Here is a 24155-nt window from a genome sequence, read left to right as displayed (position 1 = left end):
TGCTTTGTGGGGTTTGGAGAGTCAGCAATCTGCTTTGATTTTATCTTTTAGTGCTAGCCCCTCTCCCCCCCTCTCCACAGCCTTACTGTCAGTGCTGTTCTTCTCGCCCTTCCCCCGCTGCTGCCCCCTGGCTGCAGGGCCGGAGCAGGGGAGAGCAGCCCCGGGCATGGGGACCCTGGGGGCTGCCTTGGATCCCCATGCTCTCTCTCTCTCTCTCTCTCTCTCTCTCTTCTCTCTCTTTCTCTTTTTCTCTTTCCTTCTCTCTCTCTTCTTCTCTCTCTCAGCTCACTTACTGGGCCGATGCTGCCATCCTGGGCTCGGCATGCCGACAGTCTTGGGAGCCTCCCGGCAGTTCCACCACGGAGCCAGCCCGCTCCTGGCCGCAAACCTGTGTCCTCTGCTGCCAGCACCGCCGCGGTTCACCTCCATGGATTGGTCCCTGCCGCAGCCCCCGAGACCCCGCCGATCATAGGGAGCGCTCAGACACCTCCCAACCTTGACAACCCCAAACTTGGCATCCCCAGGTGCTCCTGACATTATTTTTCTTTCTCTAGGCAACTTATCCTCTTTTCTCTTCAAGCAGGGCTCGTTCTTCTAAGGCCTTTCTGGACCTCAGTGTGGCATTGAATAACCTGCTAACAAGCATGTGTTAAGATACTTCTCTGCCTTTCATGCAAAAAACCTTCATTCACACTTCTGCTCTCTTCTAGCACCAAGATGTCATCACTTCACATTCTAACATCTCAGAGTTTCTCAACTACCTCTCTACTTCACCTTCTCTCTTTGTTCTCTCTCAATTGTAACCCTTATGGGGTCGATATCTAATCTTCCCCTATTTTTTTCTCCAGCCCAAACTTCTTTGTTGATATTTTTTTTCTTCATCGCCTTGGCCTAATTTCAAAACTCTAGCTGTCATTTTCCCGTTTTCTGATATAACTCTTACTCTTAATTGCACTTGTAAGACTCTTCCCAATAAATTGCTACATGCCCCTGTTATGAACAAAAATTCAGTTGATTTTTTTCTGTGAGAAAAAGGTTACCACTACTGCTGGGCTGCTGCCTGTGTTATGGTAATTATGGGTCGTTGTTGTTAATAGTTGCTTTTGTATCGGTAAAAGCCCTGGCTGGGGCGAGTTAATGGCTCTTCTCTCAGACAGTGACGGGTGCGGTACCTCCCGAACAGTTAAGAGAAAAGACTTTGGAGGGGAGGGATATGCAAAATAACTCTAAGGACCCCTGCTGTGTGGGACCCCTACTCCAAACGTGCAGGAAGAACCCCAAAAACAACGAAGGGATCATTACGCCCTAAAGGCTCCCACAAGGACCTGATCCCCAGCTCTGCCCTTAGTGGACAGAGCTGTGCATATCCTCCTCCTCTGAGTTGCCCTGGGAGAGACGACGGGAGACTGCAGCCCTGCCGAGCTGCCCAATCCTGAGCTGATCACTTATAATAAAGGCATTAAAAAGGAGAAGAAGGCTCTTGGCCCCGTTTATTTCACCCCTGGGACCAATAACACATCTCCCATCTAAATTTTAGTTTCTTCCTTCAATTACCACATCTTTAATGACTGGAAATGTAAAACTTTCTTTTTTTGCCCCTGTTACTTTCACTATATGTTTGCTTACACTATAACTTTTTGGAACATTTAACAGGCAGGTTCTCTCTGCCCCTGTGTCTATTACAAATTCCAATTCTTCTTCTTGGGGACCCACTTTTTAAAGTTATCACAGGCTCCAGATGGTATTTGTCCCCCCCAAAAAATTAGAGCCTATTGTTATGAACAAAAATATCTTTTTTGTGAGAAAAAGTTACAAAGAGGCAGCCAGATCACTGGCCCTGCCCAAGTTCTGAGTGTTTTGTTATTGTAATCACGGGTCGTTGTCGTTAATGGTTGTTTTTGTATTAGTAAAAGCCCTGGCTGGGGCGAGTTAATGGCCCTTCTCCTGGGTGGGGACCTTCCCGAGGCTAAGTTGTACCTTTCCCAGAATAGTGAAGACACCTGAGAGGGTGGGGGGGGTTATGCAAAGTGACTCCCAAGACCAGAATGCTTTGTGGGACCCCCGACTCCAAACCCACGGAGAAACCCCAAAAACAACGAGCCACCTAAGAGTTGAGAGACTGGAGTGATGTCTGGATGTGAGGAGCAGAGCGCTAGGCCTGCAGAGATGCGGGAAACCTTCATCGTTCCTCACCCTGTCTTCGAGATCCCCCGGGCCAGGTTTGGGAGGGAGCGAGACCCGGACTGAAGCACCATCTGATGGGGGCATCACACCCTAAAGGCTCCCACGAGGACCGGATTCCCCCAGCCCTGCCCCTGGTGGACAGAGCTGTGCATATCCTTCTCCTTAGAGTCGCCCTGGGAGACGACGGGACGCTGCAGACCTGCCGAGCCGCCCAATCCTGAGCTGATCACTTTTAATAAAGGCATTAAAAAGGAGAAGAAGTCTCCTGGCCCTGTTTATTTCAGCTGGGGGCTCTCATCCGGAATAGCCACGCCGCAAGAGGACTCAGGACTGGCCATCTTGGATCTTCAGAGGACAGCTGGCTACCAGGTCCAAGAGGGATCGGCTCAGGACAGCGACGCAGAGGAGCACTGGAGCACTGGACTGGTGAGAAATCCGGTGGTGGGAGTGGGAGACGAACTGAAAAATCAGGCAGTTGTTTTTCCTGACTGAGGGAGTCAGGCACGACCCGGATTCTTGGACGAGGCTTCGTGTGTTCAAGTCCCGATAGATGTAAGACCTGATGTTGGGAAGTTGGGCAATCAAGAGATTGGGCAGTTGTTTCAGTATAAAGTCCTGAGCATCAGGCAGAAATTTGAAGTTCAGTGGAGGAGGCTGTAGCTCCTCAAACAAGGTTTTTTGAAATTCCCGGTCAGTAGAGGCACCTTCGGGATTTTTTATTGAGACCTGAAAAATGGGAGGTTGTAATAGTAAAAAGACCGGCAAGAGACTGAGAGATATACCTCCCAGTAGTCCCTTAGGAGAACTGTTAGTAAAATGGGATTCTATAGAGGCCACGGAGGGATTAGATAAAGTGAAAATGATCCATTATTGTATGGAAGCGTGGTCAGAATTAGAGTTGCAAGGAGGATGGCCTTGGTGTGGGACAAAGGATAAGTGGATGTGCCAACAATTAAATAATTATCTGACAGCTCAAAGAGATACTGATCCTGAGCAATTATTGTATGTGGCTTGCTGGTTAAAGAGCGCTGTTGGGGATGAAGGGGTGCGAATTTGTAAGGTACAGAGGAAGAAAGAGGGGAATGAAGGAGGGGATGATAGAACTAGTAAAAGATGGGACCCCCTGGATTATTTGCCTCCTTCTGCCCCTCCGCCTTATAATCCTCTTCTTCAAGCACCTCAAATGGCAGGTCCGGTTCCTCCCCCGGCTGCCATCTCATTACCACCTGCTCAAATTCCTCCTTCTACCTCTTCAGCTTCCCCTATGATAAACCCAGTATCTCCTCCAGTTCCTTCTGCACCACCACAAGTGCCTACTCCACTTGCTGCATTCTCCACCCCTTCTCCAGCTCCGCTTAATATCTACTCAGGCTCTTCTCCCCCTCCTATTGCTGTCCCTTTACCTCCTTCTACCTGGGACACAAATGCCTCCTCGCCCGATAAACAGCTATCAGCAAATACACCTGCTGATGGGCAGAGAGTTCAGGGTAACCCAGAGAACCCTCAAAGTAGTTTGGCATCTGAAGATGGGCCTTACTGTAGCACCAGATCCAAGACCTCCAAGGCAGAGTGACTCTTTCCCCTCAGAGAGGTTCCCATGGGAGGAGTGGCAGGAGGTGTTGGCTTTGTGAATGCTCCCCTAACTGCTTCTAAAGGTGAGAGGACTCAAGAAAGAGTTGGGGCATTTAGTTGAGGACCCAGTGGGCATAGCCAACCAAGTGGATCAATTTCTAGGTCCAAATATCTACACTTGGGGGGAGATGAATTCCATCCTGAGTATATTATTTTCCCCAGAAGAGGTCCAGATGATAAGGGCGGCTGGCATAAGAATATGGGAGAAAGATAACAGTCCAGGACCCCAGGTGCCAACAGGTGAACAGAAATTGCCACTAACGGTTCCCAGCTAGAACCCTAACCAGGAAGAGGGGAGGAAGGCCATGAGGGAATATAGGTCTTTGATAATACGGGGGATCAAAGAGTCAGTTCCCAAAGGAACTAATACCCAATTGGCATTTGAGGGTACACAGGAGAAAGATGAAGCTCCTGCTGCCTGGCTTAACCACCTAAAGCAGAACTTCCAGTTGTACTCTAGAATAGACTCAGACAGCCCAGAAGGTCAAATGCTGCTAAAAGTCCAATTTGTTACCAAATCTTGGCCTGATATAAGGAGAAAACTGGAAAAGATGGAAGATTGGCAAGAGAAGGGCATTAATGAGTTATTAAGAGAGGCATTGAAGGTGTATTTAAGGAGGGAGGAAGATAAAGCAAGGGCCAAGGCTAAGATCATGGTTGCTGTAGCTAGAGAAAGTGCAGGGTGGGCGGGTCCACCACCAGGAGGAGGCAAGGATAAGTCAGTACTGTCAGGTACAAGAGGGATGGAGACACCTCAAGGCCCTTTGAGAGAGCGACATTGCTCTTACTGTGGAAAGGCAGGACACATCAGGAGGTTTTGTAGAAAACTCAGTCTTGATGAGGCAATAGCCAGGGAACAAGATAATTTAGGGAAGATCCTTAAAGGTGACGATTAGAGGGTCAGGGGCTTTACACTATAGGGGACCTGATGTAACATCTAGAAGAGCCATTGTTAAACTTTGAAGTGGGACCCTTAAATGAAGAATTAGAATTTTTGAGTAGATACAGGAGCAGATAAGTCCTGTCTCAACAAAGTACTAAGAAGTATTGTATAGTATAGTATAGTATAGTATAGTATAGTATAGTATAGTATAGTATAGTATAGTGAATAACATCTCAAGTTAGACAAAAACATCTAGGTAGAAAGGATATCCAATAGCACCAAAACTGGCCAGTAATACTTAACTTGTAATAAGTGATGTGAAAGTAAAAGGTACCTTATTGTTGTCTTGTTGTGTGCGTGAGAGTGAGTCACAAAGTCAGCCTCAACTTCCCGGGCACGTGGGAAGGGGGCAGTGGAAGTGTGTGTATGTGTGACCTGCAAACCAGGCTTGTGTCCCTGGGGCAGGTGGGGGCTGTGGCTGAAGTGTGTGTATGTGTGACCTGCAAACCAGGCTTGTGTCCCCGGGGCAGGTGGGGGCTGTGGCCAAAGAGTGTGTGTGACCTGCAAACGAGACTAGTGCTCCTCAGGTGTGTGAGGGAGCCATAGCTGCGAGAGCGTGAGTGACCCGCAGACAGCCTCACAGGTGAATGTGCACCAGAGGCAACCAGAGCCAGGGCCCTTCCAAGAGGCCCAGGGATACTGAGACCTGTGGGCCAACCCCAAGGTGAGGGGAGCCACAGCGATTTTCTAGCAATAATGATCCAGTTTGTGTCTTGAGGGTGTGAAGGAATGTGTGAGAATGAATATAGACAAATTAGAATAGAGGTAATGTAGATTGTGCATTATAAGTTTTACCACATCTCCTTAGAGGGAAGTGTATTGTGTAGAAGAATGGTGTAAGAAAAAAAAAATTAAGTGTAAGGGGTTGAAAGAAGTATTTAAGCTGTAAGTGAAAGTAAGAAACAGAAGCAAGAGATAAATAGATAAGATCTTGAAAAATAGAACAGAAAAACCAGTGAATTAAATACACAGAAAAATAGGGGAATAAAAATACTTTGGGAGTTAAGTTAGCTGAGAAATACAACTCCTTGCAAAATACAGAGTATGTAGAAGTTGATGAGAGAAACATGCAAGCTATGGAAAAAGAGAAATTAACCAATAACATTAAACAGAGAAACTGAGTTTTGATAAAATCATTAAATTGCAGACCACTAATGCCTGTGTTTGAAAGCCCGTTTCAGGTACTCTTCATTACTAACTCGACTGTGCAGACCAAAAGGAAAAGGTTGGACTCACATCACTCTCACCCCCTGGCATTGGACCGGGATTCAACACCAGTTTTTTTTCCCTCTGGCATTCTGGCATTGGACTGGACTGCACCCCATTCTTCCTCTGGCATTGGACCGGACTCCACCCCTTTGTCCTTCTGGCATTGGGCCAGAGTCCCAGTTTTTCCCTCTGGCATTGGACCAGAGTCCACATCACTCTCACCCCCCGGCGCTGGACAAGATTCATCTGCTTCACAAGTTAATTCACCTGAGTATACTGTGATTTAAAGATGACTCTCAGAAGGAAGAGTCAAAAAGACTGAACTGTGTGGGAAAAAAAAATTGGTATCAGAGTTCTAATATTGCTTAAAATGTTTTAAGACTGTTCTGTGTAAACTATGTTGGTAAAAAGTTTAAGGCTGTAAGTAAGTAATTCTGGTTAAGTTCCCCAATTTATTTCTAAAGACTCCAGGTTAATCCTCTACAGAACACTCCCCTGGGGGAAGCCAAAATTGGTAGGGAACAGAGCAAGAGAGGTTTAACCAGAGAAATGGGTAGAAGGGACTCTAAAGAGCTTGGAAGTTTTTCCTCAGTAAAATTCCCCAAGAGGCAAGGCCGGGTGGGCAGGCTGTGTGAGATGACCCATACCGGACTCTTGGGAAGGGTAGTACTGATGGCTCTGATGGCTGGTGGTGCTCAGGGGAGCCCAGCTGAGCCGAGCAGTGAATGTTACCAACCCCTCTGTGAGGAGGAAGTGAGCTCCTGGTCGAGAGTCCACATCAGTTCTAACCCTGATTGTGTTAACCTCTCCCAATTGGTCCTTTATCAGAAAAATAAGAGAGTGTATTGGAGAGCATACAATACTGCCACTTTTAGGCAGCCACTTCTAGGAGAGCGCCCTATAGGGGAAGCCTGGTTGTGCTTTGAATGGGATGCTGCTGAAACAAGCTCAGCAGATCTAGTAAAAAGCAAAGAAATGGTGAAAATGGTAAGAAAATTTGTTTGTTACAAGTATCTATATGAGTATACTGGAAAAGAGAAAAACTCCTTTTGGAACACATTTCAGGGGAGCCTTAAACCCCTAGATTTGATCTTGTCTGGCAGCTGCGCCGCTAGAGTGATAAAACCAATTTTCTTATTACCCAAAGAAACTGGATCAAGTTTGGGAGTTCCTATATATAATGATTTGGGAGAAATTAAACAGAACAGGCAAAGTTGAATAGAAATAGAGAAAATCCAAAATTGTAAAAGCCAAATTCGTATTCCAATATCTATGTTAAACAAAGTTATCTGGCTCCAGGCAGTATTAAAAATAAAGAATTCAATTATTAGGAACATTTCAAACGAAATAAAAAGGTTAGCATGTGTAAATAATGAGGAACAAACTCCTACACTTGATCCCAGTGGGTGGGAGAACCTAAAGATTTTCAAAAAGGATGTATGGGAAAATACTTTTTCTCACTGTATGTGTACTTGGAGGATTGCTCTTTTTACTATGCTTATTTATCTGTTTTAGTAGAATAGTACTTGCCATGCAGACCAACCTGAAGAAACCAAGGACAGTAACAAGGTTAAGTAACCATGATTACCAAAGTGCACAAGAGATTTATAGTAGATTCAAAACAAAAAAATTGTGAGTTGATGCAAGCTTAGAATTTAAGCTCGATCAAAGAAAGAGGGGGGACTGTTATGAACAAAAATTCGGTTAATATTTTTTTCTGGGAGAAAAAGTTACCACTACTGCTGGGCTGCTGCCTTTGTTATTGTAATCACGGGTCGTTGTCGTTAATGGTTGTTTTTGTATTAGTAAAAGCCCTGGCTGGGGCGAGGTAATGGCCCTTCTCCTGGGTGGGGACCTTGCCCGAGGCTAAGTTTTACCTTTCTGAGAATAGGGAAGACACCTGAGAAGGTGGGGGGGTTATGCAAAGTGACTCCCAAGACCAGAATGCTTTGTGGGACCCCCATCTCCAAACTCATGGAGAAACCCCAAAAACAACGAGCCGCCTAAGAGTTGAGAGACTGGAGTGATGTCTGGATGTGAGGAGCCGAGTGCTGAGCCTGCAGAGACGCGGAACACCTTCGGAGCCTCTCGCCCTGACCATGAGAGTTGACCCGGGCGGTGAGACCAAGCTGATGGAGTGGGAGGGGCACCATCTAACGGAATCAGCAGGCCCTAAAATCTCCCAAGAGGATCTGATCCCCAGCTCTGCCCCTGGTGGACAGAGCTGTGCATATCCTCCTCCTCTGAGTCGCCTTGGGAGAGACGACGGACGCTGCAGACCGTCGAGCCGCCCAATCCTGAGCTGAACACTATTAATAAAGGCATTTAAAAGGAGAAGAAGTCTCCTGGCCCTTGTTTATTTCAATGTATGTGGGATACTTTTTAAAGAAAGGAATGAGGTACTTGCACCAGATAGCAGCTACAGGACACCTAAATCTTTCAGAGAAAGAGAATTTACTGCTCTCTTATCAGAAGAAACGAACTTCTTCCCGCCTTGCTCAGCCATGAAGACGCCGCTGAGGATTAGGAGGCAGAAGTTTACACTGACCAGACAGAATCCTTTGTTTGAATGGAATTCATGCATCATGTATGAGGTGTATGAATATGCAACAGGCAATTGCTTTTAAGGGTTAATCCTCTGATAATGGGTGTCCTTTTTCGGGCTTATTTCGCTCAAAAAAGGTACCCGGTCCTCCGGTCCTCCGTACCTTTCTTCTTATTGTCTCGTATTGCCCTAATCTCAATTGTTCAAATTTTTATTACTCTAATTATATTACTATTTTTACGACAATTTTATTACTATTAAACTTTAAATTATTTTTTTAAAGTGATTGGTCTTTTTCACAATGGAGGCATGGAAGGAAAAGTGGATTTAAGGGTCTTCACTTAGTTCTCATTACTCTGGTCTGCGGTTTGGGAGTTTTCTGTCAGAAATCGCTCCCTTCCTCCACTCATCCACAGAGCTTTGGGCAGATTTCCTTTTCTTGCTTTAAATTAAAGCGGTGCACTAATGCGCCTAATTAGGGGTAGGAAAACTGAGAGCTTTCCTCGGAGCCGGAGCCACCGGAGCCGCAGTGCCGGGAAAGCCGTGGCGGGAGGTGCGGAGAAGTTTGTTTGTGTTTTCAGCTCAATCGCCTCGGGCCCGGGCCTGTTCCAGGGCTGCTCCTCAGCTCCGGCTCTGCCCTCACGCAGCCCGGGGGGCCCTGAGAGCGCAGGGCGGGGCTGTGCCGTGTGCAGAGCCCGCCCCTGGCTGGGATTGTGCGATGGTGCCGTCAGTCGTGTTTGTGGCGCGCTGATTGGTGGGAGCGGGGCGGAGCAGGGCCCCGGTGGCGGGCTGAGGGCAGACGTGGCTGGGCAGCGGCGGCATTGTCGGAGCGTGTGTGCGGACCCGTGAGCGGTGGCGGCGGCCGGAGCGCGGTGAGGCAGCGGCGGAGCTCGGAGGCGGCTGCAGCGCAGGTGGGAGCCGCGCTGGGGTTGTGCGGGGGCTCGGGGCTGGCTGCGGGCCTCGGGGGCGGCAGGGGGCTCGGGCGGGTTCGTTGTGCCGTGTCCGGCGCGTGTTGCCGCTGGCGTGAGGGCGCTGCGGGAGCGGCTGCCCGCGGTCTCCTTGCGGCCGCTGCCTCGGCAGGAGCCGCTGCCGGAGCAGCGCTGGCTCGGCCCGGTTGCTGTGGCTGGGTCTGAGGTGGCTGCCCCATGCCCGGGGCTGTGCGGGGAAATTGCTGTGGCCGGAGGTTTCTGTGCGCAGAGGAGACAGAGGAGTCCTGTAAAAGTAACTTTATTGCTGAGCAGTGGGAGAGGCCGTGGGGCATTTGCCTGTGCTCTCTGCCATTGTTGTAGTTCGCAGCCTCCTTTTTATCCTCATTTTCCCGGCCTCATCTCCCTCTCCCTTTGCCCCCTGGCTGAGATACTCGGAAGGTTCACACCTCCCCATCTGCCAACTGCATGTCCTCGTTAATGAGCACCCCCACTTTTGTATAATGGCCGATATTTACGGCTCTGTTAAATCCTTGTTCTTCTGGAAGTTCAGGAGTTTAGCCGGTCTTCCTGTGAGCAGCAGTCCATGTTAATTAGTAACATTTATTGAAGCTGGTGATTTCGTCCCTTACTTCCTTATCTGCAAGTCCCTGGCCCCTCACTCAGCTGCTGAATGAGCTGCACTCTCAAGGTGTGGAGCATGGTAAAAAGATGAGAGTTGCAGTAGCACATCAGAGGAGAAACAGCATTCGTTTAACCCATGATCTGCCAGGGAGCCACAAAACCGTGTCCCATTCCCATCCTTTTCACGTTTGCACCAATACATGAGCTGCTTTCTTGTTTCCGTTGTTGTTTTGTTTTTCACCACGTTTCCTTTGTCATCTGTTTCCCAACAGCAGTTTGAGACATTTAATTTTCCACAAACCCTTATTTTTCTGCTAAGAGATGATCTAATCTCATCCCATGGTTAGGTGTTGTGTTCCTCATTTCACTGGGTTGGTCAGCAGGAAGGTCAGGAGCTGCAGATGTTTGTTTGGTTATTATTGCGAGGGCAGCTTGTAATCTAATGATGCCATTGAAATGAGAAATGGGTTCTGTGACTCCTGATATGAATTGGTTCGAGTTCCCAGGGGCTGGTCCATGGTGTTGTAGGATTTGTTCTGCTGGCCGTTCATCTTTTCCCTGTTTTTGGCCGCTCTGTCCAGCCAGGGCTGCATCAATTGACTGCCTTTCTCTAATTAAATAATCAAATACTTGGATTCCCAACTGATTTCCCTGAGTTTTTGGTAGTAAAAAATCCCCAGTGCTCTAATATACCCTACATAATACAGACAGTTACAGCACATGTTGGAGTGGGCAGAGGGATGATTCCCTCCATTTGTTTATAGTGAAGTTTTCCCAATATTCTCCATTTGCTGTTTCCCTTTGCAGCTTCACCCGTTTGTGTTGCAGGGTCAGATATCCTCCCCCTGGGCTCTGCCTTGAGCTGTGCAAATTCCATCAGTGCCAGCAGGCAGAGCTTGGGGTGAGGGGCAGAGGGAATCAGCCCAGTTCCTGCCCCGGGCAAGAGACCCAGGTGCATTGTCCACACTTTGCCCAGCAGTGTTCCTTTGCATTTCTAAAGCTCCTCTGGAGGCTGCCTGGAATGAAGCTTCTCTTCCTGCTGCTGGGCAATGTTGATGTTTTGTTGCTGGTCGGTATCTCTGTGGGTGTCTTTTGGGCTGTTCCCAGTCTGTTCAGGTGTTAAACTCATCTCCATTGAGTGGTCTAACACCCCTTAAATAAAAGCTTTAAAATTCCCTTCACCAAGGCAAAGACAAACCAAGCCTGAGCAGAGAAAGAAGATTTAGAAGAACCAAACTCAGTACGTTTTGCAGCAGTGCAATGGCAGGCAGCCCAGACTGTGGGTGTCAGTGAGCCCCAGAGTGGAATTGTGCCGTGGTGTTCCCCAGCAGCTGTGGCAGTGCAAGCCCAGCCAGCGCTGAAGCTGCAGCAGTGGCAGCAAGGCTTGGCCCCAGTGGCTGGAGATGGCAGAGGAGGGTGGCCAGGATTGCAGAGGATTCCAGGCGAGGATCTGTGGGCAGGCGCAGGGGCTTGGCCCGCTGTGGAGCCCTGGCTGCTGCTGCGTTGCCTTCAGGGCAGGCTCAGGGGCGGCCTCCCATCCTCCTGCTGCAGGCGGGAAGTGCAAATCTCCGGGGCTTCAGAGCCCTTGAGGCCAGGCTGAGGGGTCCCCCCGTGTTGAGCTGTGCTGGCGGCTGTTTCTGGCCTCAGGGACACTTGGCATGGGCCCCTTGGCCACCAGTGGTGCTGCTTTGCACTCCTTGGGCAGGAGCCGATGTCCTGGCTGGGTGTTGGCAGCGGCAAAGTGCCAGTGTAGGCTCTGTGCCAGCCCAGCTTCCTGTGGGAGAATATCCCTTGATATCTGCTCCAGTGGTAGCTGAAGCAGTGAGAATTGCTTTTGCCCCCCTGTTAGGTGCCATGGTGTCAGCAGAAGATATTGAAGCCTTCCTGCTCAGGGCATTTCAGTGCCAGGCTCTCACAAGCACCCACAGCTGTGTGGGTAGAGCTGAGCATGGGGCGGTGACCTGCACTGTGTCTGATTCCCCTTCCTTAATAGCAACCTGTCTTGTAGCTCTTTTCCCTTCTGCTGGCCTTGCAGAGCCAGCCACAACCACAGTTTCTCCCTCAGGCCAGGGAATGTCCCATCATCAATCTCTCCCAGCCTGGGTCTGGAGCTCTGTCCCTTGAGTGCAGTCCTGGGTTCCTTGCCAGCCCCTCTCCAGGCTGTTCAAACAGGAGGCTGGGTTAAACCCTTGCCCTGGCCTCAGTTCTAAATCCTCCTGTGCCACTGAACAAGTTTCATACTGTAATAACCGAGCCCTGCTCATCCATTTAGAGGCTTGTTTGGTTGTTGGAGCTTTAACTTGATGCCAGACTTGAACTATAGGAGATTCTATATAGGGTTAAATATTTTAGCACAAGAATTCCTTTGGCAAGACCCTGTTTAATATCCACCTGTAATTAAATTCTTTTTCCCTGTCTGGAAGGCTCAGGCCAGCCGCCTCAGTTAATCTTCATTTTAACACTTGAAAATTCTGTGTTTCCTCCTCCTGTCTATCCATCCAGTTTGTTGACTGGCAGGATAGGAGTGTTGTAGAGAGACATCCTTGGCTCCAAAAGCCCTGCCTTTAACAGGGACTCAATACAGGGCTGTGAGCCCTTCCTTCCCTCTCTTGGAACAGGGTATTCCTTGTCCTGGTTGCTTTACAGTAATTTGTAGAGGCTCCATATCTAATTTTCCCTCTTTCCCTGGGGCTGCCCACACTTTGAGGTTCACATCAGCATGGGCCTTGTCACATTTTGGCACAAAAGTAGAACAGAACTAGCTTCTGTATCCCTTTTACAGTATTAAAATCCAGCTCTCAAATTCCTTCCTATTTAATTACAATTACAGGAGGAAGAAAAAGCAATTCATTTATTTCTGACCTATCCCCCACAGCTTCTAATAGTGGTTGAACAAATCATACCTGCTCATCTTTCCCACTCATTCCCTTAAAAATTAAAACATTCCTTTCCTATTTTCCCCCTTCAGTCTAAGATTTAGAGTGGATTGAGAGGCCCCTGTGTCCATCAGGAAATGCCTCCTCTAAATGCACACCCACCTGAATGTTCTCAAGGGCTGCAGTGTGGAGGGTTCCTGGTGTGATGGGAGCTGTGACAGCCCTGCCAATCCATGCCCATCAAGGGGTGGACTTGCTGGTCCTGAGGGTGCTGCTGTCTGTGCTTGCAGTGTCCTTGTGCCCTGCAGCTGGAGCCCTGGTTCCTTGCCAGAGGCTGTTTTGGTGGGCTCTCCCCTGCCGAGGAGGGCAATGCCTCTGCCAGGTGCTTGTGGCCGAGCCCGTGCCCTGGGTGCTGGGGCCCCCTTGGGCCCTGGGGTTGATCCCTCAGGGGCTGTAGGAATTGTGCCCTGGCCTTTGCCTTCAGCTTGGCCTTTTGCTGCTCCCTTCTTGCACTCACCTGCTGTGCCTTTGTGCCCAAGTGCTGCAGGGCCTTCTTGTGCCCCTCCTGCAGCCCCCCTCAGTGCCTGTGGGTGCTTGTCTTGCTTTACAAGAGAGGTGTCTGCTCGGGAAGGCAGAAAAAGCCTCTCTTGGAATGGAGAATGCAAACCCCCTCCGTCTTCATTTTTAGACTAGTGAAGTCATGGGGCTCTCAGGCAAAGATATGGGAATAGGAATACCAGTTCTTTACTAGTGTGTATAATAAAGCAAACAAACACCAACAGCTGCGGCGCTGACAGCAAACAGAGCCCGGACCCAGTCCCGGCCTTTGGGCTGTGGCGCTTTGCCCTTGGGTTCAGTTCCGGGCACGGCCGGCAGGGGCGCTGCTGGCTCCCGCAGGGCGGGGCAGCGCATCCCTCCCATGGGAACCTCTCTGAACGGAAATAGAGCAATCCCTTCATCTAACTCTTTCACTATTATCCCTTCTATAGCCTTTTCCCGTGTTTTGAGAAAGAATTTGGAGAGGGCTGTCTTTTAACTGAGCTCCTAGTGTTTCGATAATGTGCTTCCCCTAGAGAGACAGAGTTTCCTTGAACAGCCGGAGCTGTGGTTACCAAGGGGACGCAACTCAGAGCAGGACGGGGTCAGGGGAGGATATCCCGCTGAGGCTTGGTGGGAGTGTGGGCAGGGTCTGCTGCCGGAATCGTCAGAGGGGGATCTTCCCGTGGAGCCCGAGGCGGAGCGTGGGTAACCCCACATGGCTGATGGCGGCTGATCCGGCAGCTGCCGGCAGAGCAAAGGCAGGTGGGAGAGCCTGGCAGCAGCGGCGGTGCCCAGCGCAGGTGGCATGGGCAGGGCAGCCGGGGATGGGATGGCTGGGACCCCCCCGGGGTGCGGTGGGCGCGGTGACCTCGGAGCAGGCGGCAGGACAGAGCAACCCCCATCTTCCTCAGCATGGCCGGCAGAGCGGCCGCGGGCCAGGCAGTGGGAGCAGGGCACACAAATTGAGCGACAGCGCCGGGGCAGGTGGAGCTGCCCTGGGCAGTGAGGCCGCACCTGGGATGGAAACCGGCGCAGGCGGAGCTGAGGCGGGCAGCGAGCCGGGACCCGGGACAGGCGCCTGGGCCGCGAACGGAGGGGGCAAGACCTGCAGAGGATCCCACTCTCTTTCTGATTTTTCGTCTTTTTCCCTTCCCTTTCATTTCCCCTTTTATTTTTCTCGGAGGTTACTCATACTTTAAAGATTTTTATTCTTCTAAAATCTCGTTTCTAACATATTGCATATTCTCTTCTATGTAAATGGTTTTTTTTAGAAATAAATCCAGAGCCTAAGAAATTTAAACTTCTACTTGGATACATTGAAATGATCGATGAGCTAACTCACGACCTCCTAATCTTGTTTTTCTCATCACCTTTTTATTTATCCTTTGGCAAATTAAGCATCTTTCAGTTACTTGCTTTGCAACTTCAAAAATCGTAGTGCATCCATAGTTCCTTAAAAAATAATCGCACAAAGCTTGAGTACCCCAGTGGGTTTTCTGATGCATGTCTTCTACTATTTTCCTAGAAGCACATTTATTAAGTAATTGTCTTCCATCAAGAAGTTTCTATTTCCCTGATTTATCTTTTTCACTTCCTGTCGTGTTTAAATCTTTTTTCTCGGCTTTCCTAAACTTTGGAATTTCCAATTTTAACTCGTTTGGAGTTAATATTAACATAATTCTTTCATCTCCATTTTCTCCTGCATCCTTAGCTTTGTGCTCTGCCCCTAGTTTGCCCAGTTTTCCTCTCCTTTGGCTCGGGCCGGGTTCCCCCCGCCTGCAGCGGCTGGAGCAGCCGAGAGCCCCGCGCTGCTCATCCCGACCTGTCCCGGCTCCATCCCCGCTCCTGCCATGGGCTGCGAGGGCTGCGGGAACGGGGCACCGAGGGTGTGGCTGCTGCTGGGGGAGGAGGAGGAGGGACAGAAGGGCAAGGATGAAGGGGGAGGAGGAGGTGGGGTTAGAGGGGAGGAGCAGGGGGAGGGATGGAAGAGGAGCGATGAAGGCAGAGAGTGAGCAGTGATGGAAGGAGGGGAAGGAGGGGGGGTTAGCAAGGAGGAGGAGGAGATGGGATGGAATGGGAGAGATGGAAGAGGAGAAGGAGGTGGGGGTAAGACAGAGGGGGAGGAGGAGGGAGGAAGGAAGAGGAGGAGCGGGAAGAAGCTGAGGGACAAAGGCAGATCAAGGCTGAGCCGAGGTAGGGAACCAGGCAGTTGATCCCTGCCTGAATTCGAAGCCCACACCTGTGGGATCATCGTCCCCCCGCAATCACGCCGGTGAGCGGAGAGGGGGAGCTCGGCTGGATATCCCTGCAGGTCCCTGGGTTGGGGTTTTTGGGGGGATGTTTGGAGAATGAAGAAGTCCAAGGCTGAGCGGAAAAGGCCCCTTGGGGGGACATCGGGGTGTGGTGGTGGCGGCTGCCAGCAGAGGCAACCTGGAGGAGCAGAGCCCTGTGTCCCCCAGGAGCCCAAAGTGGGGAGCCCAGAGAGGGGGGAGCACCGCCATTGGCGGGAGCCTCCAGAGCCTGGAGAGGGGCAGGGGGGACTCCTTGGAGTCGCTGCAGGCCAGAGCAGAGAATGAGGGGAGAAGGGAGCCCGGGAGCCCAAACAGCCCCGGCATCCTGAAATGGGGAGGGGGAAGAAGGGGGAGCTTTTGGCATTGCTGGGACTGCCAGCAGCCTGGGCAGGGCGGGCACCAGGCACAAGGGGTCCCCCAATCCAAGCGTGACCCCCAAGCAGCTGGGACAGGGGGGAACCCCCGAATACCAGAGGGGAGGGACCAGGGACGGGGAACTCCTGGGAGGATTTTTCAGGGCTGAATCTTGGTGTTTGGGAGGTTTTTCTGGAGCCCAGAGTGTCAGTGACTTGTAGAGATGGACTTGGGCAGAGGCACCTTCAAACTCAACGTGCTCATCCCTTGTTTTCCCCAAACCAGGATTTTCCATTGCCAACTCCTGGGAGGCTGCGAGGAAGAGGAAGATGCCCAGGACAATGAGGCAGGTGAGGAGGAAGTCAGTGTGTCTGGAATGCTTAAAATCAGATGGTTTTGAGAAAGCTGCAAAAGACAAACCTCAGAGACAGTAGAACTGATTTGAGCTTTGTAGCAGGCAATAGATTGATCAGCAGAAAAATTATATAAGAATTAGAAAGTAAGGAGAAATAGAGCAATGGTCTGTGCATTAATACTTACCTAGAATAACTCCCTAACCTGTGGAAAAGTATATCTAGCAAGATATTAGGAAGTTCCAAGCTTAATACTGGAGCTCTGTGCATTGTTTTTTAAGGCTTACAAGCAGGTATTGTACTTTAAATAAGCAAGCATTTTTTTAACCCTCAATGTGCTTATAGTGCTTGGATAGAACTACAGTCAATATGCTTTTGGTTTGTGTGATTGGTCAAAAACTTTTTAAAGTAAGTTTTAACATGAAGTCCTTTGTCTGCTACCTGTGAAGTGAGCTACAGCCATCTTCCCATTGTCATAATCAAATAATGAGACAAATGGTTGGAAAATCACACAGCTCAGGACGCATTCCCAGCAGTCCAGTCCTGTTGGTGGTTTGTGCACAGCCCTGAGCTGGCGATGAGCGCCCCTTTCCCCTCTGTGCTGCTCCATCTCCCAGCCCAGCACAGCCCCGGCTGCAGCTCAGCCCTGGGGGGATCTCCTTGCCCTTGCCTGTGGCACGGAGGCAAATCCCATCCTGTCCTTGTCCTTCCTCCCCCAGAGCAGGAGCTGAGCATGGAGAGCAGGGAGGACAAATGCCTGCGGCAGAACCTGGTGGAAGAGGCCGTTTTGAGCGGCTCCACGGCGCAGGAAGCCAATGGGGAGGAAAAGCCCCGGAGATGCCGCACGAGGAGGGGCTGCAAACGCAGCCGGCGGGGATCTGAGGGGGAAAGAGCCAGCCTGGGCCGGGAAGGCAGCCGGAGACGGGGCCAGAGCTCGGAGCTGGTGCTCCATGAGCAGCTCCATGATGGGGAGAAGCCCCACACGTGCGTGGAGTGTGGGAAGAGCTTCAGGTGGAACTCCGACCTGATCACGCACCAGAGGATCCACACTGGGGAACGGCCCTACAAGTGTGGGGAGTGTGGGAAGAGCTTCAGCCTGAGCTCCGACCTGATCAGGCACCAGAGGATCCACACTGGGGAGAAGCCCTATGAGTGTGGGGAGTGTGGGAAGAGCTTCAACCTGAGCTCCAGCCTGATGAAGCACCAGAGGATCCACACTGGAGAAAGGCCGTACAAGTGTTCCGAGTGTGGGATGTGCTTCAGAGAGAGCTCCAGCCTGATCAAGCACCTGAGGACCCACACTGGGGAGAGGCCCTACGAGTGTTCCAAGTGTGGGAAGAGGTTTCCGACCAGCTCCCATCTCCTCCAGCACTATTGGATTCACAGAGAGGAGAGGCCCTTCCAATGCCCCGACTGCGGGAAGGGATTCAAGTGGAACTCCGATCTCACCAACCACCGACGCGTCCACACTGGGGAGAGACCCTACGAGTGTCCCCAGTGTGGGAAGAGCTTCTCCAGCAGCTCTGGCTTGACCAAACACCTACGGAGGCACCACTAAGGAAAGCCCTGCGAGTGCCCCACGTGCGGGCAGAACTTCTTGCGCTGCTCCAGCTCCATCCCCCACTGGAGGAGGCACTTTGGGCACAGCCCTGGTCACTCACATTCCCTGTGATCCATGTTGGGAACACACCTGGCTTCTACTTTTTGTTTGGCCTTAATTTTCCTCTACGTCACCTTCATCCTTTAAAAGCACCCAAAACTGGGTTAAATGAAGGAAATTGATTGAATATATCTGAAGTTCCATAATTCCTCAATTGTTTTAGAGGGAATTTAGGATTTGGGGACGCATTCTGTGTGGAGTGCTGCTGTTGCTAAGAGTCAGGAATTTGATCTCACCCTTCTTGTGTTGCTAAGAACTCCTCCCCTGACCCAAACCCCAACTCCACTGTTTGGATACCCTATAAAAACTCCACCGCCCTTCCTGTGCCCTGTCTTTGGGTGGTAAGAAATGGATTCCCAAAAGATCAGCCCTATTCGTACTGGATTCCAAAGGATCCCCGTTATTTTTCACTGAATTCCTTGAGGATCAAGGTTTTCCCACTGGATTCTAAGAGGATCAGCTCTTTTCCCCTGGATTCCCAGGGGATCAGCCCTTTTCCCACTGGATTCCAAGGAGTACTTGAAATCATTTGGGGGATTTTGAGTTTAATTTGGTTTTTTTTGTTTGTTTTTTTGGGGTTATTTGGGGCATTTTCTGCTATTGTTTAGGGTTTTTTGGAGGCTTTTTGGGGTTTATTTCGAGTGTTTTGGGGTTATTTAGGTTATTTGTGGTCATGTGGGGTCAAAAAATTCGTCAATGTTTCTCCTGCAAAACACGGGAATTTTTCCTTAAAAATCTGAGAGTTTTTCCCCAAAAAACCGGGAATGTCCCTTAAAAATCCGTGACTCTTCCCAGTCAATAGTAACGTGCCCCGCCCCAAACCATCCAATCACCGCCCTTCATCTCCCAAATTAACGGTGCACCCTGCCCCAAACCAACCAATCACCGCGGGTCTCCTCTCAGCAAGTCCCGCCGTCTTTGCCTTTATCCAACCAATCACCGGGCGCCTCCCCTCGGCAATGCCCACCTGCCCCGCCCCATCCTGTCAATCAGCACACCCTCTACGAAACCAACCAATCACCGGGCGTCTCCCCATAGCAACTCCCGCCCTCCCCGCGTGTACCAGCCAATCAGAGCTGAGCCCAAAGCAGCGCCCCCTGACCCCGGGGCCGGGCATGGAGCGGGCGCCCCCTCCCCCTCCCGCCCCCGGTACCCCCTCAGGGACCTCCGGGAGCCGCCCCGGGCTCGGGCGGGTCTTGCGGGAGGCGCTGGAGAGAGCGGGGGAGGCGCTGGGAGAGGACGGGGGGCTCCGGGAGCTGCTGAGGAGGCGCAGGGACAGGTGAGGGGTCCTGGAGGGGTCGTGAGGGGAATTTGGGGAGGGGTCTTGAGGAGGTTTGGGTGGGATTTGGGGAGGGTCTGGGGGAAACTTGGGGGGGTTTTAGCCGGGGGGCGCTGGGGGGCTTTGGAGGGGAATTTGAGGAGGGGTCCTTGGGTTGTCACGATCCGTCCTCACGGACAGGTTCTGTGATGGTTCGTGGATTTGATCTCAGGGTGCAAAAAGAACTGACACAGTACAGGGGGGTTTGCAATGATAATCAAAACAAATGCACCTTTATTGAATGAGCACAGCAAAATGCGATAGAGGGATTAAGGGAGAGAAAAAGAGAGAGGAAGAGAGAGACAAAAGAGAGAGAGAGAGAAAGAGGGGATAGAGCTGCCAAACGTAGAGACGAAGTCCTTTGGTCCAGTCCAGTCGAGGATCCACTGTTACGTCGGGGAGATCTCGAAGTCTCTCGCTAACTCAGGGGTTTTTATTATGGTAACTCTATTGGAAATTGTGAGGATGGGGAAGCAGATACAATAAGGAATAGATGTAACCGGTAGTCCATGCTCTCAGCAGTAAGCGAGAGCCATTGTCCTCTTGGTCCAGCGGTCACAACCTGCAGGCAAACAACTCGCTTTGGTCAGCTTGCCTCCCCCACACACCTGCCCCGGGCTGGGGGTTTCAGTCCCAGTTCTTGGAAGGAGCAGAAGGGCCTTTTCACATGGGGGTTCCATGTCTCAGTCCTTGATGCAGAGGCTCCTTACATCTCAGTCTGTCTGTCATGGTGGTTGTAAAACAGGTGAGGGTCTTCTGTGGGGGGACCACCTGAAACTCAGGAGAAGTCCAGCCAGGCCGAGAGGTGGGACAGCTCCCAAGGCTGTTGTTGCAAAAAGGGCACGGTGCCCCTTCTTCTTCTCCTTGGGCTCAGTGTAGCACACAGCAAACAACAGCTGTGAAAACAGTAACTGAACACTGTGCTCTGGGGTCTCTGGGTCTTGTGGCATGTGACTTTCTCCTACAGAGGAGATGGGGGGCGGGGGTCTTCTCTTCAGTGGTCCTCAAATGACAATCGTGAGGCAGATGAGGGAAAATTCTGACAGACTCTCCCAAGCCACCACCCTTTGTATCCCTCCCTTTGCCCAAATCCCTCCCCATCACCCCAATAAACGGCCCCGAGCCCAACTGGGAAGCTTTATTGGGAGCACTGGGAGCAGGCACTGGGTGGGGGCAGAGCGCCAGCGGGGCTGGGGGGACACGGGACCCCCCAAAATCAGCGGAGCGGGGACGGAGCGGGGGGTCCCGGCCGGGCCCGAGCCCACGGGGAGGGGCTGTGGCCGCTGCCGGCTCAGGAGCTCTGTGGGCAGAGAAAAGGGGGTGACACCGGGCTGGGGGCCCCGGCGGGAGCGCACACGCTCCGCCACGGCGGGGACGCCACCCCCGGCACCCGCCCTGACCTTCTTGCGCAGGGAGAAGCCGAGCCCCAGCGCCAGGAAGACGAAGCCAAAGACGAAGCCCCCGATGCCCGTCAGCATCTTGCTGCGGGCGGCGTCCGGCGGCATCTCTGGGGGGTCCACAGGGCTCAGCACCCCCAAAACCTCTCACCGACACCCCGAGCTCCTCCCAGCGCCCTCCCTGTGGCCCCCAGCTCAGCCAGGACACCCTGAAACCTCCCCCCGATCCCTTTTTGGCCAGGAGCCACCAAAGCCCCTCCCGTCCCTTTCAGCACCCCACAGCCCCCTCCCAGTTGCCCCCAGCGCCGCAGGACCCCCACAGCCTCTCGCAGTCCCTTGGCAGCCCCAGCAGGACTCAGCCAGAGCCCTCCCAGTCTGTGCCCAGCACAACCGAGCTCATGGCGAGCCCCGCTTTGCCATCGCCGATCTCCTTCCAGCCCCTCCGGGCTCGCTGCGATCCCTCCCAGTCACAGCCAGCACCCCCAAACTCCCTCCCAGTCACAACCAGCACCCCTAAACTCCCTCCCAGTGCCCACCAGGATCCCCCCAAGCCTATCCCACCCTCCTCAGCATCCCCCAAACCCCTGTCCAGCCCTTGCCCAGGCCCCAGCCCCTCTCCCACTTCCAGCCCGGCTCTCTCCAGCTCCCTCCCAGTGGCTCCCAGCACAGCCCAGCGCCTCTGCCAGCGCCCCCAGGGGCTCCCCCGTACCCCAGTGCTGCCTCAGGGACTGCTCCAGGCTGACGTGCTCCACCTGGCAGCTGTAGCTGAGCCCGCGCCGGGGCGGCGTTTCCAGCAGCACCAGCAGCTGGTAGGTCCAGTCCCCGTTGGGGACCACGTCGGTGGCCACCACATGCTCCGAGAGCTCCTGCTGGCCCTGGAACCACCTCACCTGGATGGCAGCAGGGTAGAAATCCATCACGGAGCAGAGCAGGCGGCCGGGGCCGGGCTGGGAGCTCGAGGGGGGCACCAGCGAGATGGACACGCTGGGGGACACTGGGAGAGACAGAGAAAGAGAGAGCGGGGACACATTGGGATCAGCTGGGGGGCACTGGGAGAGAGAGGGGAGGGCTGGGCTGGGCTGGAGAGGGAGTGGGAACGGACTGAAATGTACTCGGAGTGACAGGGAATGGATTGGGGAATGTGGTGGGAGGGACTGGGAATGTGCTGGGAGGGAGTGGGAGTGACTGGGAGGGAGTTGGGTGACACAGAGAGATGGGAAGGAATGGGGGGACTGGGAGAGAGGGTGGAGGTCTAAGAGTGAACAGTGAATGAACTGGGAGGAAACTGGGAATGGACTGGGGGAGACTGGGGAGGAACTGGGCATGGTCTTGGAGGGACTGGAATGGCACTGGGAGGGATCTTGGTGGCACTGGGAGGAACTGGGAATGAAGTGCGCGGCACTGGGAGGTCGAGTCCGGCGCGAGGCACTCGGCGATGCGGGTCCGCCTGGCAACAGATGAGTCATGAACAGGATGCGATCTCATTGGTTGCCACGTGTCACCTTTACGGGTCGCTGAAATGGACGCGCGGGGGGGCACTGGGAGGGACTGGGAGGATCTGGAGACCCCGGGTGGGCACAAGGAGGGCTGAGGGCTCTGGGCCGATGCCCAGGGAGATTTTGAGGGGCTCCAGGCTCACTGGCAGGGCAGGCCCCGAGGGTACACGCTCTGCCTCGCGCTCACCTCGGCGCTCCGTGATGAACGGGGTAAAATTCTTGTACCAGCACCGGCAGAACCAGTCCACCGCAGTCCGTCTGTCCTCCATGAATACCGCGTTGCTGTTCCAGCGCTTGGCCAACTTCTCCCCATAGGGGGTGAACCCCACAAAGTGCCCCACGTCGCTGTCGAACATTATGAACTGATCCCGGTTGTAGATGGATCTCTGGACGTACCTCACCTTCTCCGTGCCGTTAATGAAGTAACACTCGGACTTTGTCATCCTTTGGAACACCCCTGTGTGTGCAGAACATAGATCGGGGGGTGCCTCTCCAACACCCTCCCCCAGCACCCCCAGAGCTCCGGGGCCACCCCGGATCCCCACTCCGCACCCCCTGTGCCCCTCGGCCGCCATGGGACCCTCCTGCCCGCCCTGCCGCTTCCTCTTTGCCGCCCTTCCCCCATTTCCCCTTCCACATCCTCTCCCCTCCCACCTCTGGCCGCTCCCCAAATCACTTTGGGATGCCATTTCCCCATTTTCCCACAAATTACCCAATCCCCAGTCCCCATTGCGATCAGTTTTGAGTTCCTCCCCTCCGCTTTTGCCCTCTTCCCCACCCTCTCCCACCCCTCCCTCCCCTGCCCCCACGCCTCAGCCCCTCCCGCTCTCCCTTTGGGGAGTCCCTTCTCCTCCCCCTCCGTTCCGGCCTCCCCCCTTCGCCCCCTTTTCCTCCTTCTCCCCCCTGTCCCAGCGCCTCCCGCCCCCCGCTCACCCGAGAGCTCCGCGCCCGCAGCCGGGGGGGCTCCCAGCACCACCAGTGCCACCAGCAGGGCCCCAGCTGCCGCCCCTCGCCCCATGGCCGGGGCCGGGCAGGGAGCAGCAGCCCCAAAGCAGCCGCGCTGCGCTGGGAGCGCCAGTCCGGAGCAGGGCGGGCTCGGCAGCGCCGCGCGCTTTCATTGGCTGCCGCCGCTTGGGGGCAGCGATCGGCCACGGGCTCTGCCCGGCAACCGATGAGGCAATCCAACGTCCCGACCGCTCATTGGCTGCGCTGCCTCCTGCCTGCGCTGCCATTGGCTGAGGCCTTTCCGGGACGCTGCAGCCCCGGGCTGGGGGTTTTTTGGGCAGGGGGAACCTTGGGGCGCTGGGCAGGTGGGAGCTCAGGTGAGCCCAGAAATGCGTGCCCAGGTGCGCGGCATCTCAGGGCTGCCCGTGGCGAGCGGTGACGCTGGCCCGATGCCAGGCACCCCCAGAGCCGCTCTGTCCCTGCCCCCGCAGCCGCACAGGGACAGAAAATGGAACCGAGGGTTCCTGCGTGGGGACAAGGACCGGGAGAGATCCCGAAGCAAATCCCACACGGGCACAACAGATCCGGCCTGGGCACACGGAGGGAATTTATTACCAACCAAATCACAGCAGCAAAAGGAGAAGGGAAAGAAATCTCTCCAACACCTTCCCCCTGCCCAACACGGATCACCCAGAACAGGGGTCACCAGGGCTCTTCCCAACTCGGCTCACTGTGGATCATCCAGCCAGGATCCTCCCATGGGGGATGGAGCTGGAGCAGTGCACGAAGCTCTTCCCACACTCGGGACACTCACAGGACCTCTAACTGGTGTGGAAGTGCTGGTGAGTGACGATCTCTGAAT

At 53.0% G+C, this 24155-nt stretch overlaps 1 protein-coding gene, 1 long non-coding RNA gene and 1 pseudogene across 2 annotated transcripts; 1 reads left to right on the top strand and 2 right to left on the bottom strand.

The window, feature by feature from the left end:
• The window catches only part of LOC134432680 (zinc finger protein 850-like), a 589027-nt pseudogene extending 570992 nt beyond the window's left edge, over nucleotides 1-18035 (top strand).
• A 1621-nt stretch (nucleotides 18036-19656) lies between these two features.
• Nucleotides 19657-20609, bottom strand: LOC134432852 (uncharacterized). Its single transcript, XR_010031417.1, has 2 exons — nucleotides 20166-20609; nucleotides 19657-20017 (listed from the first exon to the last, which is right to left on the bottom strand). It is a non-coding gene; the product is annotated as an uncharacterized LOC134432852 (long non-coding RNA).
• Nucleotides 20610-20738: 129 nt separating this feature from the next.
• LOC134432800 (class II histocompatibility antigen, B-L beta chain-like) lies at nucleotides 20739-23366 on the bottom strand (the record flags this gene model as incomplete). The annotated part of the gene is made up of 5 exons (XM_063181714.1): nucleotides 23282-23366; nucleotides 22536-22805; nucleotides 21562-21846; nucleotides 20856-20962; nucleotides 20739-20753 (listed from the first exon to the last, which is right to left on the bottom strand). Coding segments are annotated over exons 1-5 (762 nt in total), but the record flags the coding sequence as incomplete, so codon positions are not given.
• Nucleotides 23367-24155: the final 789 nt, after the last annotated feature.

Source organism: Melospiza melodia (genome assembly GCF_035770615.1).
Source record: "Melospiza melodia melodia isolate bMelMel2 chromosome 7 unlocalized genomic scaffold, bMelMel2.pri SUPER_7_unloc_1, whole genome shotgun sequence".
In the NCBI taxonomy this organism is placed as follows: domain Eukaryota; kingdom Metazoa; phylum Chordata; class Aves; order Passeriformes; family Passerellidae; genus Melospiza; species Melospiza melodia.
The sequence above is the reverse complement of the archived record's forward strand: the minus strand, read 5'-3'. Positions and strand labels throughout refer to the sequence as shown.